The sequence below is a fragment of the Rutidosis leptorrhynchoides genome, chromosome 1, assembly GCF_046630445.1.
Source record: "Rutidosis leptorrhynchoides isolate AG116_Rl617_1_P2 chromosome 1, CSIRO_AGI_Rlap_v1, whole genome shotgun sequence".
Classification (NCBI taxonomy): domain Eukaryota; kingdom Viridiplantae; phylum Streptophyta; class Magnoliopsida; order Asterales; family Asteraceae; genus Rutidosis; species Rutidosis leptorrhynchoides.
In genome coordinates, this window is record NC_092333.1 from 587,151,549 (window position 1) to 587,170,336 (window position 18,788).

The 18,788-nt window shown below is 31.9% G+C and overlaps 1 protein-coding gene and 1 long non-coding RNA gene across 4 annotated transcripts; both read left to right on the forward strand.

The window, feature by feature from the left end:
- Positions 1-9,383: 9,383 nt before the first annotated feature.
- On the forward strand, positions 9,384-10,950 carry LOC139846534 (uncharacterized). The gene is made up of 5 exons (XM_071836019.1): positions 9,384-9,402; positions 9,633-9,667; positions 10,142-10,280; positions 10,370-10,488; positions 10,563-10,950. Exons 1-5 carry the CDS (start codon positions 9,384-9,386, stop codon positions 10,899-10,901), a joined length of 651 nt encoding a protein of 216 aa, XP_071692120.1. The 3' UTR covers positions 10,902-10,950.
- A 408-nt stretch (positions 10,951-11,358) lies between these two features.
- On the forward strand, positions 11,359-15,621 carry LOC139883118 (uncharacterized). Of its 3 annotated transcripts, none has more exons than XR_011771834.1 (7): positions 11,359-11,763; positions 11,915-11,988; positions 12,295-12,397; positions 12,907-12,982; positions 14,078-14,167; positions 14,230-14,391; positions 15,437-15,621. It is a non-coding gene; the product is annotated as an uncharacterized lncRNA (long non-coding RNA). The 3 variants fall into 3 exon arrangements; XR_011771833.1 differs by having other exon boundaries at positions 14,261-14,391; XR_011771832.1 differs by having other exon boundaries at positions 14,078-14,391.
- Positions 15,622-18,788: the final 3,167 nt, after the last annotated feature.

An 18,788-nucleotide genomic window follows, 5' to 3' on the forward strand; every position in this document is an offset into this window, starting at 1 on the left:
CTACTATTTACATGCGGTATTGTAAACGCGAATCCTGTTGATAGATCTATCGGGCCTGACAACCCCAACCGGACTGGACGACTAGTATTCAACGGTTGCACAGTACTTCGTTTCGATTACTACACTTGGTACGGTGTAGTGATATTTCATAATAAAGGGAATATGCGACTTTGATTAAATGTTAAGTATGGTTATCAAGTGCTCTACCACTTAGAATATTTTTATTAAAACGTTTATGTATATGAAATCTTGTGGTCTATATTTATAACGCTGCTAGCATTAAACCTATATCTCACCAACTTTATGTTGACGTTTAAAGCATGTTTATTCTCAGGTTCCTAGAGGTCTTCCGCTGTTTGAATATATGTTAGAGAAACCATGTGCATGGAGTCATACATGTTTTATTCAAGGAAGCATTGCATTCACAAAATCATCACCGTGTATTTATTTTGACTGCATTATCAACGAAAGTATTCTTGTAAACTATTATTTACGGTGATTGTCTATATGTAGAAATCATCAGATGTCGAAAACATTGAATTTTAAATATTCATTTATGGTATATCTTTTCAAAAGAATGCAATGTTTATAAAACATATCATATAGAGGTCAAATGCCTCGCGATGTAATCATATGTTATTGTATTCGTCCCTATGGATTGGGTCGGGTCGTTTCACATAATATACAATATAAGTTGATTAGGTTATGGTTGGAATAGATTTATTACTAACTTTCACGTAGGTAAAATGAGTAGTTTTTATCAATCTTGTTTTACTCGCCATTTCTTCGTTTCTAATCCGTTTTGAGTGATTCCGGTGGCCACGGTTTCGTATTGAACTTAACTTTATGAATATAAATATAAAAAGTATAAGTTTATAGTCAGAAATACAAGTTACAAGTCGTTTTTGAAAGAGGTAGTCATTTCCGTCGAAAGAACGACATCTTGATGACCATTTTGAAAAACATACTTTCACTTTGAGTTTAACCATGATTTTTGGATATAGTTTCATGTTCATAATAAAAATCATTTTTCCAGAAGTATAGCTTCTAAATCAAAGTTCTTCTTAGCTTTTAATTATCCCAACCAAAACAGCCCCCGGTTTTACTACGACGGCGTATATCCAGTTTTATGGTGTTTATCTTGTTTCCGGGCTTTAAATCATTAAGTTAGCATATCATATAGATATAGAACATGTGTTTAGTTAATTTTAAAAGTCTAGTTAGAAGGATTAACTTTATTTGCGAACAAGTTTAGAATTAACTAAACTATGTTCTAGTGATTACAAGTTTATAACGTTGAATAAGACAGCTTTTTATGTATGAATCGAATGATGTTATGAACATCATTACTACCTCAAGTTCCTTGGATAAAACTACTGGAAATGATAAAAATAGATCTAGCTTCAAAGGATCCTTGGATAGCTTGAAAGTTCTTGAAGCATAATCATGACACGAAAACAATTTCAAGTAAGATTTCCACTCGAAATAAGATTGTTATAGTTATAGAAATTGAATTAAAGTTTAAATATGATTATTACCTTGTATTAGAAAGATAACCTACTGTAAGTAACAAAGGTTTCTTGATCTTGGATGATTACTTGGAATGGATTTAGAAAACTTGGAAGTAAACTTGCAATCTTGGAAGTATTCTTGATTTTATGAAACTAGAACTTTTGGAATTTATGAAGAACACTTAGAACTTGAAGATATAACTTGAGAGAGATCAATTAGATGAAGAAAATTGAAGAATGAAAGTGTTTGTAGGTGTTTTTGGTCGTTGGTGTATGGATTAGATATAAAGGATATGTAATTTTGTTTTCATGTAAATAAGTCATGAATGATTACTCATATTTTTGTAATTTTATGAGATATTTCATGCTAGTTGCCAAATGATGGTTCTCACATGTGTTAGGTGACTCACATGGGCTGCTAAGAGCTGATAATTGGAGTGTATATACCAATAGTACATACATCTAAAAGCTGTGTATTGTACGAGTACGAATACGGGTGCATACGAGTAGATTTGTTGATGAAACTGAACGAGGATGTAATTGTAAGCATTTTTGTTAAGTAGAAGTATTTTGATAAGTGTCTTGAAGTCTTTCAAAAGTTTATGAATACATATTAAAACACTACATGTATATACATTTTAACTGAGTCGTTAAGTTATCGTTAGTCGTTACATGTAAATGTTGTTTTGAAACCTTTAGGTTAACGATCTTGTTAAATGTTATTAACCCAATGTTTATAATATCAAATGATATTTTAAATTATTATATTATCATGATATTATGATGTACGAATATCTCTTAATATGATCTATATACATTAAATATCGTTACAACGATAATCGTTACATATATGTCTCGTTTCAAAATCATTAAGTTAGTAGTCTTATTTTTACATATGTAGTTCATTGTTAATACACTTAATGATATATTTACTTATCATTTAACATAATTAACCAAGTGTATCAATATCTTAATATGATTCATATGTACCTAGTAAGACGTTATAACGATAATCGTTATATATATCGTTTTCGAGTTTCTTAATTTAATAGTCTCATTTTTATGTATATAACTCATTGTTAAAATACCTAATGAGATACATACTTATAATAAAATCATGTTAACTATATATATAACCATATATATGTCATCGTATAGTTTTTACAAGTTTTAACGTTCGTGAATCACCGGTCAACTTGGGTGGTCATTTGTTTATATGAAACCTATTCCAATTAATCAAGTCTTAATAAATTTGATTGCTTAACATGTTGGAAATACTTAATCATGTAAATATCAATTTCATTTAATATATATAAACATTGAAAATTTCGGGTCACTACATTTCAGGTTTTAAATCATTAAGTTAGCATATCATATAGATATAGAACATGTGTTTAGTTGATTTTAAAAGTCAAGTTAGAAGGATTAACTTTTGTTTGCGAACAAGTTTAGAATTAACTAAACTATGTTCTAGTGATTTCAAGTTTAAACCTTCGAATAAGATAGCTTTATATGTATGAATCGAATGATGTTATGAACATCATTACTACCTCAAGTTTTGTGGATAAACCTACTGGAAAAGAGATAAATGGATCTAGCTTCAAAGGATCTTGGATGGCTTGAAAGTTCTTGAAGTAGAATCATGACACGAAAACAAGTTCAAGTAAGATTTCCACTCGAAATAAGATTGTTATAGTTATAGAAATTGAATCAAAGTTTGAATATGAGTATTACCTTGTATTAGAAAGATATCTTACTGTAAATAAGAAAGATTTCTTGAGATACGACATTTAAGAGATATTCAAAAGATATCTTACTGTATTTGAATACGACATTTAATGTATATATATCATATTAAGAGATATTCAAAAGTTGTTCTAGTAAGATATCTTTCTTATTTACAGTAATATATCTTTCTAATACAAGGTAATACTCATATTTAAACTTTGGTTCAATTTCTCTAACTATAACAATCTTATTTCGAGTGATGATCTTACTTGAACTTGTTTTCGTGTCATGATTCTGCTTCAAGAACTTTCAAGCCATCCAAGGATCCTTTGAAGCTAGATCCATTTGTCGCTTTTCCAGTAGGTTTATCCACAAAACTTGAGGTAGTAATGATGTTCATAACATCATTCGATTCATACATATAAAGCTATCTTATTCGAAGGTTTAAACTTGAAATCACTAGAACATAGTTTAGTTAATTCTAAACTTGTTCGCAAACAAAAGTTAATCCTTCTAACTTGACTTTTAAAATCAACTAAACACATGTCATATATCTATATGATATGCTAACTTAATGATTTAAAACCTGGAAACACGAAAAACACCGTAAAACCGGACATACGCCGTCGTAGTAACACCACGGGCTGTTTTGGGTTTGATAATTAAAAACTATGATAAACTTTGATTTAAAAGTTGTTCTTATGGGAAAATTATTTTTCTTATGAACATAAAACTATATCCAAAAATCATGATTAAACTCAAAGTGGAAGTATGTTTTTCAAAATGGTCATCAAGACGTCGTTCTTTCGACTGAAATGACTACTTCTTACAAAAACGACTTGTAACTTATATTTTCGACTATAAACCTATACTTTTTCTGTTTAGATTCATAAAATTAAGTTCAATATGAAACCATAGCAATTGGATTCACTCAAAACGGATTTAAAACGAAGAAGTTATGGGTAAAACAAGATTGGTTATTTTTGCTTGTTGTAGCTACGTAAAAATTGGTAACAAATCTATATTAATCATATCCTAGCTAACTTATATTGTATTATACATGTATTCTAATATATTATGTAATCTTGGGATACCATAGACACGTATGCAAATGTTTTGACATATCATATCGACCCATCTATATATATTATTTGGAACAACCATAGACACTTTATATGCAGTAATGTTGGAGTTAGCTATACAGGGTTGAGGTTGATTCCAAAAATATATATATTTTGAGTTGTGATCTAGCCTGAGATGTGTATACACTGGGTCATGGATTAATTCAAGATAATATATATCGATTTATTTCTGTACATCTAATTATGGACAACTAGTTGTAGGTTACTAACAAGGACAGCTGACTTAATAAACTTAAAAAAGTAAAACGTATTAAAAATGTTGTAAATATATTTTGAACATACTTTGATATATATGTACATATTTGTTATAGGTTCGTGAATCGACCAGTGGTCAAGTCTTACTTCCCGACGAAGTAAAAATCTGTGAAAGTGAGTTATAGTCCCACTTTTAAAATCTAATATTTTGGGATGAGAATACATGCAGTTTTATAAATGTTTTACGAAATAGACACAAGTAATTGAAACTACATTATATGGGTGAATGATCGAAGCCGAATATGTCCCTTTTGCTTGGTAACCTAAGAATTAGTAAACCGATCTACTAATTGACGCGAATCCTAAAGATAGATCTATTGGGCCTAACGAACCCCATCCAAAGTACCGGATGCTTTAGTACTTCGATGTTGTTTTTTATCATGTCCGAAGGATTTCCCGGAATGATAGGGGATATTCTTATATGCATCTTGTTAATGTCGGTTACCATGTGTTCACCATATGAATGATTTTTATCTCTATGTATGAGATGTATATTGAAATATGAAATCTTGTAGTCTATTATTATGATTTGATAATATATAGGTTAAACCTATAACTCACCAACATTTTTGTTGACGTTTTAAGCATGTTTATTCTCAGGTGATTATTAAGAGCTTCCGCCGTTGCATACTAAAATAAGGACAAGATTTGGAGTCCATGCTTGTATGATATTATGTAAAAACTGCATTCAAGAAACTTATTTTTGATGTAATATATTCTTATTGTAAACCATTATGTAATGGTCGTGTATAAACGGTATATTTTAGATTATCATTATTTGATAATCTACGTAATGCTTTTAAACCTTTATAGATAAAATAAAGGTTATGGTTGTTTTAAAAATGAATGCAGTCTTTGAAAAACGTCTCATATAGAGGTCAAAACCTCGCGACGAAATCAATTAATATGGAACATTTATAATCAATATGAACGGGACATTTCATGTTGTGATCCACCTTTATATACAGATTATGCGAAACACTAAAACTATGAACTCACCAACCTTTGTGTTGACACTTGTTAGCATGTTTATTCTCAGGTTCCCTAGAATTCTTCCGCTGTTTGTTTATATGTTAGACAAGCTATGTGCATGGAGTCTTACATGACATATTTATCAAGAAAACATTGCATTCATCAAATCATCACCATGTATCTTATTTTGACTGCATTGTCAACGGAATTACTATTGTAAACTATTATTTACGGTGATTGTCTATATGTAGAAATCATCAGATGTCGAAAACCTTTGATTTAAATATTCATTTATGGTGTGCCTTTTTAAAAGAATGCAATGTTTACAAAACGTATCATATAGAGGTCAAATACCTCGCAATGAAATCGATGAATGACGTGTTCGTCTATATGGATTTGGAGCGATCGTTACACCATATGTTTCGGCTATAAGATCCATTATGTATGCCATGTTATGTACTAAAATGATATCTCGTTATTTTTGAGTTTGACGAGTCGTTATTAACAAAATCTAGGTTAAGAACATTGGATTGTTATTAAGAACATTCTTATGTATTTATAGAGTACTAAAGATATGTTTTTGGTTTGCGGTGGTTTGGAAAAAGAGTTAAGTATTAAGTTTTATACTGATGCTAGTTTCCAAACTCATCGAGATGATTCTCGATCTCAGTCAGGTTGTGTCTTTGTCATGATGGACGAGACAGTTGATTGGAAGAGCTCTAAGAAGAGCACGGTTGAACAATCTACAAAAAAAGCAGAATACATTGTTGCTTGAGAAGCTGCTCAGGAAACTGTCTGGATTAAGAAGTTTACTGTTGAACTCGAAGTAGTTCTCAACATTAAATCTTCTATGAAAATGTATTGTGATAGTTCGTAGCATATTATACTTGCGAAAGAATCACATATACATTAATCCATCTGAAACATTCTTCAAAAGTTTGACTATATTTGTGAAGTCATTGTGGGGAATGAAATTGGTATTCTTAAGGTTCATACAGATGATATCGTGGCTGACTTGTTCACGAAGTCCTTGATGCACAACAAGCATGATGATCATGCTAGTAATATTGGACTTGTTAAGCTACTAATCCTTTTCATTTGTAATTTAGTATTTGGATATCTCTGGAACATTAAACAGTTTTATCTAAATGAATTGAGATACTTGATATGGCCGTTTTTATTTATATTACTGTGTTCTATATTAGTATGTTTAATCCATGAATAATTGTTGATTATTCTAAATCTCCATAATCGGTCATGTTATGGGAGTAACATGAATTAAGATTATTATAAAATTTTGTTTTATTTACTGATGGTGAATAGTTAACTAGCTGGGGCTAAAATTCATATGTATTCATTGATGATGAATATTGGAATGACCCAATCATGAGATGTCACTACATGGATCGTCGTCAATAGTGAATCTCATAACGGTTATGTCTTTATGTCCTTAGACCTGAGATGTATATGTTGGTTTTTGATTGTATGACATATTATACTTTGATATGGTTAAACGCTATCCTGAACAAGGTTGTTATAAAGGCCATCATTGGGTATGATGTGAAGTACATGACAAACTCATATAATCAAAATGGAATTTATTCCTCTACGTGAGAGTATGATACCGTTGGGCCCCTCGATGAAAGTGAATGGATATTTACACGATCATGTCCAAGCTATATTGATTGTAGATCAATTTTAACTTGGTGATCACATTCAAATTTTCTAGATCGAGAAACATAATTGGTTGACAAATGAGAATGACTGGATCCATGTCTCATGTCAACTCGGTATCGGCAATAAAGGGACAATAGACACTCAATCATTAAATCATTTTAATCATAATGATAATTCGTTTAGCTGAAACAAACACTTGTATATTTTCGGGGGCATTGACGTGTTGCTAGACGCCAATATATGTCTGTATAGTTTTCTAGATGTTATGACATACACAAGTGGGAGTTTGTTGAATTAGTGTGCACGTCATAACACAAATCTATACTACCGCTTGTATACAGGCTTATGGGGTCACACACTTTAGCATTTAGACAACAGTTATTATATATTGTTGATATATAATTATAACCTATAGTTTAAGAAAACATAATTTAATTAAATATGATTTAATTAAATTAAATAATAAGAGTTCTATTTATTAAATATATTTTAATTTAGTTAATATATATTTAACGAGTGTACTTGTTGGGTAAGTAAAAAATATTTTCCTTGTTTCTTTATTATCTTAAAAGATTGTAAAAGATCACATGGTGTAATATATTTTTGGACAATTGTGATTTAAAATATTAAATTATAAGATTTGATATTTTAAAATATTGTAAAAGATCTCATGGATGTAAATTGGAGTTGTTGGCAGCAATATTTAAAAACGCAACACAATCAAAGAGGTTATTAAAATAATTTTATGCCCGTAAATTTTTGTTGAAATTGACACAACACAAATTTACAAAAGGGTGGTTGGTCTATATATATCATCTCATATCAATTGATGAATCAATGTAAGTTGCACACATCCATTTAGCCTTAAAATAACTCAAAAGAGTTTATTATTATTTGTGGTCTATGACCAAGAAAGGAAAATAGAGGTACATATATTTTGTGTTTCTGACGTAGAAAAAAAAAAGAAAGTTAAGACTTTCTGGATTTGCTTTTCAATATTGAAACAATATATGATATTGTTTTCGGGCTATACGGACTAGCATCCGACTGGTGTTGTTCGACGTGCTGTGTGGAACAACCATAGAGATATTCATACACTTTGAATATATGTTTCAACCTAGACATGGAGAGTTCTTTATACCGTTCTTCCATCGTTCGCTAAAGGTACATCTAAACTCCTCTTTGTGAATTTATTATTTGACAATTATTAGTAGTGTAATTGGATCTTGTTGGGATCGTTAATCGTGTGAATGTTTTACTTGAAAGTTTATAATAAAATAAATAATGTTTATTTTAAAGTTAATAAAAGATGTTTATTTTTCATGTTCCGCTGCGTTTATAAAATTTAAAAGTGCACACGGTTTTCCATCAACAAGTGCTTGGCACGATCCCAACACTGTACGATTGCCAGATACTGCTGCAGTCCGCACGACGATTGTTGCAGTCAGCTAGGAGATTGCATTGGAACCAATGACACCTTTTCTAGCTTTGGAACCAAAAGGGTATGTCCCCTTTTGTCCTATTACATGTCACTAATGGACAATAATGTTCTACTATAAATGAACGTGATACCTTCATTACAACACACTTGACATGTTTAGCACATTCACATTTTCCACACAACATTCAAAACGACTAACGTGCTATTTGCAAGACCATCATCGTCAAGAGTGTGACCCAATTAGACAAAATCTTAACAGCTTTATAGCTCTCATTCAACACTCGCATGTAACGTTTCTTGAACATAAATCTTAACGCTTAGTCTTGAGTCATCAATACCTGCTAGTCCGATGATGATGGGTTGGCATTTAACCACCCCTCCTCTCATTTTCATCTCACATTGGGATTATTCCCAATACAACGGATCAGACACACAGACACTTATGCTTACCTGTGTAAATGATACGTAATATTTCTTGTGACACTAGCAAAAATGTACATTTTTATCCTCAGCTGTTCGCTACGTATTTTTTTTTAATTTGATATCAAGCCCCTGATCATGCTACATAGCAATCATTTACGGTCAATCTTCCTACTATTTATGTAGTACCGTTTCTATGCTTATTTTAATTTAGTTTCAAATTCATTAATATAAGTAATGAACTTTGGATACCCAGGTTAAAATAAATAAATAAGTAATGAACTTTTCAGTGGTAAACAATTAAATTCGGCTACACTGAGAGAAGTGAAGTAATATGATATATTATTAAAATGAATTGTGATTATAAGTAATCTAATACACCAACTGACCAGGTTGCTCATTTTTAGAAGATAATGAAAATTTTCTATTCCATTTGATAATATACGTTATCTACTTATTCTATTTGATAATCTTTTTAATGTGCAGATAATGAGAATAATGTATTGCTTAAATTAAGAGATGTATATATTACATATGCTAATAAATTTATTTATATTTGTGAAAACATATATTTACAACTTCCGTCAGCTAAGTTAGGATCACATAAAGACGTACTACTATACTTCCAACATTTTTAAATCATATAAAAGAAGTTAATGCCATGTGTCCTCACTCCTCAGACCTAACCTCAGACAAGAAAAAAATGAAAAGATTATCATCACCTAGTTACATTAATAGTTTTTATAAATATTATATATTTATAGTGGTACTACAACTGATTAAGTAACTAATGGTAATATGGATATGGATATGGATTCATTATCCTTGTATCCTACTCAGGGTTGTAAAAGTCGGCCGAGTCGGCCGACGCGTCGGCTGACGCGTCGTTTTTTAGACTCCACCGCCGCGTTTTCTCTTAAAATGGCTAGAAAAACGGTCAGCGTTAAAAAGTCGGTAAAAGTCGGTAAAAAACAGTCAAACTCGGTAAAAAACAGTCAACTTCGGTCAAAGTTGTTAAAAAGGGTAAAAACAGTCAACTTCGGTCAAAGCCGATATACACGGGTCAACTAGAGGGGTTTGATCGCTTACTTGCAAAGAAAACATGTGCGGTTAATGATGACAACTATGATCCAGGTAATTTATATTATATTTCTTATATATGTATGTTAGTCTTCTATATGTATATTATATATAAAGCTAATATGTTCTAATTGAATATTTAGTGAATTGGTGGGCTGCTTTTGGTAGCTCAACTCCTAATTTGAAAAAGATTGCAATAAGGATACTTTCTTTGACCACTAGTTCATCTGGATGTGAAAGAAGTTGGAGCACATTTGAAGGGGTTAGTGATTTTGATTGTTTTGTATTATATCAAATATTAAGTTATTTATATAACTTTTATCTTTAACTTTGTAGATACATACCAAAAAGAGAAATAGGTTAGAAACAACAAAGTTGAACAATCTTGTGTATGTTCAATTTAATGCAAATATGATGCTGAAAAACAAAAGGCGAAAAGAGAGAAATAATAAAGTATTCCTAACGGATGATCCAAGTGAGGCTCTTGATTGGGTCAATGATTATGAGGCCATGGTTGAAGGAAGCGCTAGAACGAGAGAGCTTTATGACGAATATTTTGAGTCAGATAGTGAGGAGGTGGAAATAGCCGATGAAGATGAATATGAATCGGATGGAGTTGAAATCATTGAACAATTCGGAAAAGATCAAGAATGGGATGACGATGAAGATATTTAAAATTACTTATGGTTGGAAATGAAACTAACGTAGATGTTTTTTGGAAGGATCATTGGAAATGAAACTAACGTAGATGTTTTTTTGGAAGGCTAAGATATTATTTTGTAGATGTTGATGTTCTAAGGCATGCTTTGTAAATTGCAAACTAAACTGCTCTTCTATAAATTAAGTAATTAACATAGTTTTTGTATTGTTGAGAGTTTCTTTACAGTAAACAATTAATATGTGTATATAATAATATTATTTATATTTATAAATATAAATATAAATATAAATATATTATATATAAATATATTTAATAAAAAATATTTTAAAAAGTCAACTTTGGTCAACACCCGTTGCGTCGCCGTTGCGTCACTGTCTCGACCGATGCGTCATTCCAAGGACCCGACCAATGCGTCCCCGACTCGCGTCTTTTACAACATCCTACTACTCACACACATTTTGATCCTTCTGTCTTTTACTCACTGCCGTCTCTTATTAAACTACACCGTTTCTTTACCCTTTTTATACACTCTCATCCCATTCAGTCACCCCTACTTCCAGCCGCCTCTCCACACCGTCTTCACCAAATTAGGGTTTCAAACTTCCCTAAAAACATCTCCATCACCATCGTTACCCTCTCTCTTTTTTTGTTGTTGCTGATTGCAAGACTTTTGTACAAATTATTTGTTGTTGCTTATTGTCTCAGATTAAATGACGAATTTTTTACAATTTAGGGTTTCGCCACTTTATTCACACTGAGTGACGAACTTTTTTCATAAATTACGGTTTCAGGTAATCGACCTGAATATGTAACTACCTTCGGCGTCACCGGTGTGGACTTCGTTGACGCTATCTCCGAAGTACCAACAGGTTGAAGGTATTCGTGTTTTAGCATTTTATGATAACAATTTGTCAATACTTCTCTTAGATTCCATGTGCTAAATTTTATTGTTGTTTTGGAGCTACGATTAGGTATCCTTCAATTTTTTTAAAAGTTAGTATTAATTTCAGTTTTTGATTTTTGACAGGTATTATCATATATAGATCATTGACAATACTGTGGGTGACAATTTTTTTTTGGGGAGCTATATGTCATCAATAGGTATTCTGCTTTGTCGGTTTCTTTATATTCATTTGTTTTAAGATTTTTGCGCTAACAGTTGATGGATAATATATGATCTAAGAAACGAACAACACAATAATTCATCTATTATGACTTTATTTACTCATACAATGTTTACGCATCTTCTCCCTTAATAAGATATATGTGTCCGTGTATACAAATATTCTAACTTCAAATTGGATTCAGATATGTATTTTTTTTTTTTTGAATTGAAAATATACGCTTTTAATTGTCGACTTGCGCTTTTTATGTACATTTGACTGTTGTTTGATTTCCAATTCGCAGGATCACATAGGTAAAAACGCAGCTGCTGACGCACCTGATGATTCGTGCTGATCTGAAGCCAATAGAGGTTAAGTTATATCGATAGATCGATAGGCATTATCAGGTAAGATAAACTTATCACTTAGGTTTACTTCAATAGGTTTCCTTTTAAGAATTATTGTAACAGCCTCCAAAATCAAGATTCAAAGTTTGGTCACGTGGCCAGGGATTACGCTGATACAGCGATTTTTAGTTGCCCCTGTATAAATATTTTAAGAATTTAAAGATGGAATTGATATGTTTGTTAGTATTAATATGGTTATTATGTAAATATATAGGACATTAGATAAAACAATATCAAGCTTATAGATTTTATTAGCTGCAGCAACGTTAATCCAGGAATCGATTGTGAGTTTGTGACCTATAAATGTCAAACTACCAATTTTGTTAAGATTGTGGTATAAATCAGTTAGTTGACAGCTCCTAAAATCAACCATGGGGTTCAAACTGACAAATTGTAAAAAAAAGTCAATTTTGATAAGCAACTATTAGTCAAATTTTGTTTGTCCAACTTAAATATCAAGTTCAGTTAACAACCTTTATTAAATATTCAATGTTCTATGACGATTATAGGTATATAGATATGTTGGTACTGATATCCCATGTGATTTGATGGTTCAAGTTGGTGAAATTAGCTTCCATTTGCAAGGTATCGACTTTACCGAGTCAACCTATTTATGTTCTATGAAGATTGTGACTTTTTCTTGCTAAAACACTGATTTGATTTCAACGAGTGGAAAAATAAACAAAATTATATCGGGTTGCTCGCAAGTTTTCCCTTTGCTTCTGAATCCCTTTTAGCCGCAAGTTCATGTTGGGTTAAAGAAAATCAGTCACGCATACATATTTAAAAATACACATATATACGTATGTATATACATTTATTAGTACTGGTAAAACCCTAATTATTTCCTCTAACATCATCTTACAATCTTACAGACACATGTGAACTACAACTCTCTGGAATGTCTGGAGCTCATTACTACTTAAATTCAGATATTGAGGAAGTTCACCAAACATTACCACTTTAAGTCAATCTGTCCTATAACATGCAATTAAATTTGAAATCCATTCATTTTGACTGATCTGAATTCTTTAGCTTTTCTATTTTGGTTAGAAAACCTTAAGCTGCAATATGCTATTAAAGATTGAAATGCAATTTAGAATTGAGTCCTTAATTAATTTTCAATTATATAAAGCCTAACATATACTAACCGCCCATTTTGACCCATTGACCCGTTCAGACCATATGGTGTTAAACTGTGCATTTGTAAGCTTAAGTATGTGCACGATGTTGTGTCAAGTATATATATATATATATATATATATATATATATATATATATATATATATATATATATATATATATATATATGCAAATTTTGATCATTTAAAAATGGGTTTTGCACTTACCATGATTAAGATAGGAAATTATAATCCATTTGGGTCATTATAATCCATTTTGATACGTTTGCATTATTTTAGGAAATCCGACGTTCTAACATGTTTAGAATGTTATTCCAAAATTGTGCAATGATTTCAGAACACTCGGGGCACTATGAATAAGAATTTGGGTCGTTAACTCTATTAGGTGTCATTTTCCATAAAAGTGCTACATAACCTCATTCCTATTTTGCAGATCTCCAAAATGAAAATGGACCAATATTTATTAATCAATATCTAGAATGTATATACATGCAATCTAACTCTTCTTTTGGCAACCTGTAAAATTTAACTATGGCAGCTACCAAGCAAAGCTCCGACAAATCAGCAAAGAACTGAAAATCACCCAACACTCGCACAACTACTGGAATACAACCCTTCAGTATACAAGGTAACAAAAAAAAAAACATTTATGACACTAACATCTACATAAAAAAAGCAACACACTTGCAGGACTGACTGTTTACAATCGAACGCACAATAGGACGCATCTACAGGAACAGAGATTGGTTTTATTACGGATGTCATTTTTTCCCCAGTTATTATATGCGATTCATTGACACTGTATTGAAGGTTTTAAGTTGCTGCCCTGACCAGATTCTTCTCTTCTTCAAGGTAATTATGATATTTAATTTTTTTTCTACCTTTGTTTCTCCTTATTTTTTGTTTGTGATAGTTATGTTACTCTGGATTATTTATGGTACCAGTTATTTATAAGGGAATTGTTAGTCATCTGTATGAAACAAAACCCTATTTTTGCTCAGATTGTTACTTCTAAGTGTTTCCGTAAGTTAAAGAGTATTTACAGATTGTTTGTGATAAATGTGATATGCGTGCAGAGGCGAAACTAGGATTTTTTTCACCGGGGGAAAAAAAAAAAAATTTAAACCGTAGCAATTTTTTTGGACAAAATTTGAAGATTTTGGGGCAAAAGTTGGAGATTTTGGGGCAAAATTTGAAGATTTTGGGGCAAAAGCTGGAGAATTTGGGGCAAAATTTGAAGGTTTTGGGGCAAAATATGTAGGTTTGGGGGAAAAAAAAAAAATCCACCGGTGGCAAAGTCCAAAAACCCAAAATTTTTACACTGAAAAAAAAAATCCACTGGGGGCGGTCGCCCCCCGCCCCCACACACTTTCGCCCCTGTATGTGTGTAAAACATGTAACACATAAATTAGTTAAAAATGAATCTATTAAATGGGCTGAGCGAGTCAAATGTTCTTAAAGGTGTAGTTATATGCACATAACTTCTAAATCCTTAATTTAAGAAGTGGAGATTATTATGAAAATGATATAGGTTATGAAATCATATTCGTATTCAACCGTTCTGAAGTAAAACAAAAGTTGTTTCAGACTAACCTGACTTGGCCTGAACATAAAGTTAATCTGTTTTGACCCAAACATGTATAGTTCCATTGCGCAACTTCCCCAAATTCCGACATGGCCTGAACATAAAGTGTTATATTGTGTTTCAAATTCAATATTATGTTTCTACGAGTTATATTTTGTTTTTTGATACTTTTTGCCTATTTGGTTTCATTTATTACTTCAAAAGCTTCATGTTTAGGTAACAGCCCGCCTTTTAATCTAATAATTATATTAAATATTAGTGTAATTACTATGAGCTGACTTCTACACAATGGTTTTTGTGCATCTGTTGCAGGCAATGTTAGACCCTGATCCAGTTCGACATAATTAGTTTGGTGAAATTAGTGTTTGGTATAGCAGTTGACTTTACTTGCTCAAACTGCATTTTGTTTGGATTTAAGTAATCAAATTCAAAGGTATTTTGGTTATTCGGTTATATTCAGAACATCCACCTCATAGAAATGTGTTCTCTGTTATTTAGGTTCTGTATAATTGATCATGATTTCAATTTGTATTACCTACTGTAGTTTTTTTTTTTTTTTTTTTTTTGGCGAAAAAACTAAAACTCGTATAGAAACGAAGGCGTTTTTCAAAAGAAAACGCCCTCAACAGAGAATACAAAAGGACTAGGGGAATACGGGAAGGCTCGCCCTAACATCCCGAAAAGAATTTACAAACATATTAATCAAACAAAAAACGACTAATAAACGAAACTACAAGTAACAAAACCAACCGAAGAAACAGAATACGGACTATAACAATCAACCCCGAGGACCGGCCATTTTCAATTTTCCATTGAGCGTCTCTTTAGAGTTTTTTCCGGACCGATTCTCAATCTTGTAAGATAACACGTTACCGAACCCATCATCCGGTGCGTTCTCCCCAGCCAAGTGTGTCATCATATCATCGAATGTCGCGAAAGCCTCCACAGACATATATCCTGTCCCAATTGCCGATGAGCCACCATCTCTTCCATCTTGAGGGCCCATAAACAAGTTTTGAATTGCGTCTCCGTAATTCAAGTCGTCGGTGTTATCTTTAAGTTTATAAGCACCCGATGTGGAACCCTCGATCGCCTTCTTTCTTGACCTCGGGTTAACCTGATATTAATTTGTGTTACCAATTCATATGAGTGATTTCATTTTGTAAGCTATGCACGCTATGCACACACGCATAGCCATTTTGAATATAACGGTATCGGCTTATATGAAAATCAACCCCATTACATACACCACAACAAACTCAACACACACCCAAACATGACCGCCGCAACACGCGGTCCGGTCACATAACTAGTTTTTATCAAAACTATCATAGGTATTAATTTTTTATTAAGAGCATGAGAATTTAATTTGTCAAACACTTCTAGAAAATTGCAGGCAACTCATCTTGAAAAATTAACAATACTATTCGCCACAATGTAGATACATGAATAACTTCCTCAAATTGTAACCTGCTGCAAATTTTCAACTATTTACGTACAACTACAAATAACCAAATTAGAAACTGAAACAAAATTGTTGTAATTTGCAAAAGTCATTACTTTACTATGATGTGTGGACCAGAATCTTTAAAATCTTTGAATCCCAGCTGATTGCAACTCATACCTAAACACAACCTAATTGGTTTTAACAACTTATCTACTTTTTTGACTATAAACAAATTGGTTCTTCTAGTTCTAGATGATGTCTCTAGCCATAAGAAATCTGATAGGTCTTGACACTTATATATCATATAATAGCATGTCTTATATATATATATAGGGGCAGGATCAATGGGGAAGTAACCAATCGGGGAGAAGCGGGGGGAAGCAAAAAAAAAAAATTTCGTTTTTTTTGGATTTTTTTTTTCCCGGCATCAAGATCACACGAAAATATGAACATTTAGAAGAGACACTTCGTGATGAATGTCATTATTTAAGCGGGAAAACGATCGACAAAAATAACATTCAAGATAATATTGTTCGTGAAGAATATGAACGTTTTTTTTTCTTTCATGTTTTGTGAAGTAAAATTTAGCCCAATTTAGAGTTTAGGGTTTAGGGTTTAGGGTTTGGTGTTTTGGGTTTATGAGGTTTAGGGTTTGGTGTTTTGGGTTTATTCCATAAACCCAAAACACCAAACCCTAAACCCTAAACCCTAAACTCTAAACCGTTCGTGTTAAAAACTCATTCTAAATCCTAAATCTAAACCCTAAACCCTAAATTTCTAAACCCTAATATCTAAACCCTATAAACCATAATATCTAAACCCCAATAGCTAAAACCTCAAGATACGCTCGAAAAACACGATAATTGTTATATATTACTTCTTCGAGCGTTTTCCCGCCAAAATAAAAACATTTATCACAAAGTGTCTATACTAAATGTTCATATTTTCATCTCATCTATAATGTCCGTGAACAAATTTTTTTCAAAAAATGAAAAGAAAAAAAAAGTTTTTGCTTCCCCCCGATTGGTTACTTCCCTCTTGATCCTACCCATATATATATATATATATATATATATATATATATATATATATATATATATATATATATATATATATATATATATATATATATATATATATATATATATATGGGCAGGATCAATGAGGAAGTAACCAATCGGGGGGAAGCGGGGGAAGCAATTTTTTTTTTTTTCGTTTTTTGAAAAAACTTTGTTCACGAACATTATAGATTGGATGAAAATATGAACATTTAGAAGAGACACTTCGTGATAAATATAATTATTTTGGCGGAAAAACGATCTATAAAAATAACATTCAAGATAATATTGTTCGTGAAAAATGTTAACGTTTTTTTTCATGTTTTGTGAAGTAAAATTTAGCTCGATTTAGAGTTTAGGGTTTAGGGTTTAGGGTTTAGGATTTATTCCATAAACCCAAAGCACCAAACCCTAAACCCTAAACCCTAAACTCTAAACCGTTCGTGTTAAAAGCACGATAATTGTTACATATTACTTCTTCGAGCATTTTTCTGCCAAAATAAAAACATTTATCACAAAGTGTCTTTATTAAATGTTCATATTTTCATTCAATCTATAATGTTCGTGAACAAAGTTTTTTCAAAAAACGAAAAAAAAAAATTTGCTTCCCCCCGATTGGTTACTTCCCCCTTGATCCTACCACTATATATATATATATATATATATATATATATATATATATATATATATATATATATATATATATATATTTGAACGGCTTGAGAGGCATCGAATGATCTCATTTGCACCCACACACGCTAGGTAGGAAACTCCAAGGATTAAACTCGGGTTACTTCTAATCGCGGGAATCCCGAAGGCCCCCCCCCAACCCGGAATCGAACCCAGGTTGCTTGGTAACTAATCGTGAGCCCGCCCTACTAACGCTTGATACCACTCGGCTAGAAGGCCAGTGGTATAGCATGTCTTATATAGTTATATATAAGCAGTACACTAGGGCTGTGGATTAAGTCTTGATCACGTTGATCAGTGCCAACCAAGTCATATAACGTGTTCTTTGCTTATTATCATTTACTATTATCTTTTGTTTAGAAAGACAAACTCACATACCCAACATAATATTATGCGAATAATGTCTTAAACATGACTTGAATCCATGACTTCAAAATCGAGAGGCTCCTCGATACCGTTAGGCCAAAGA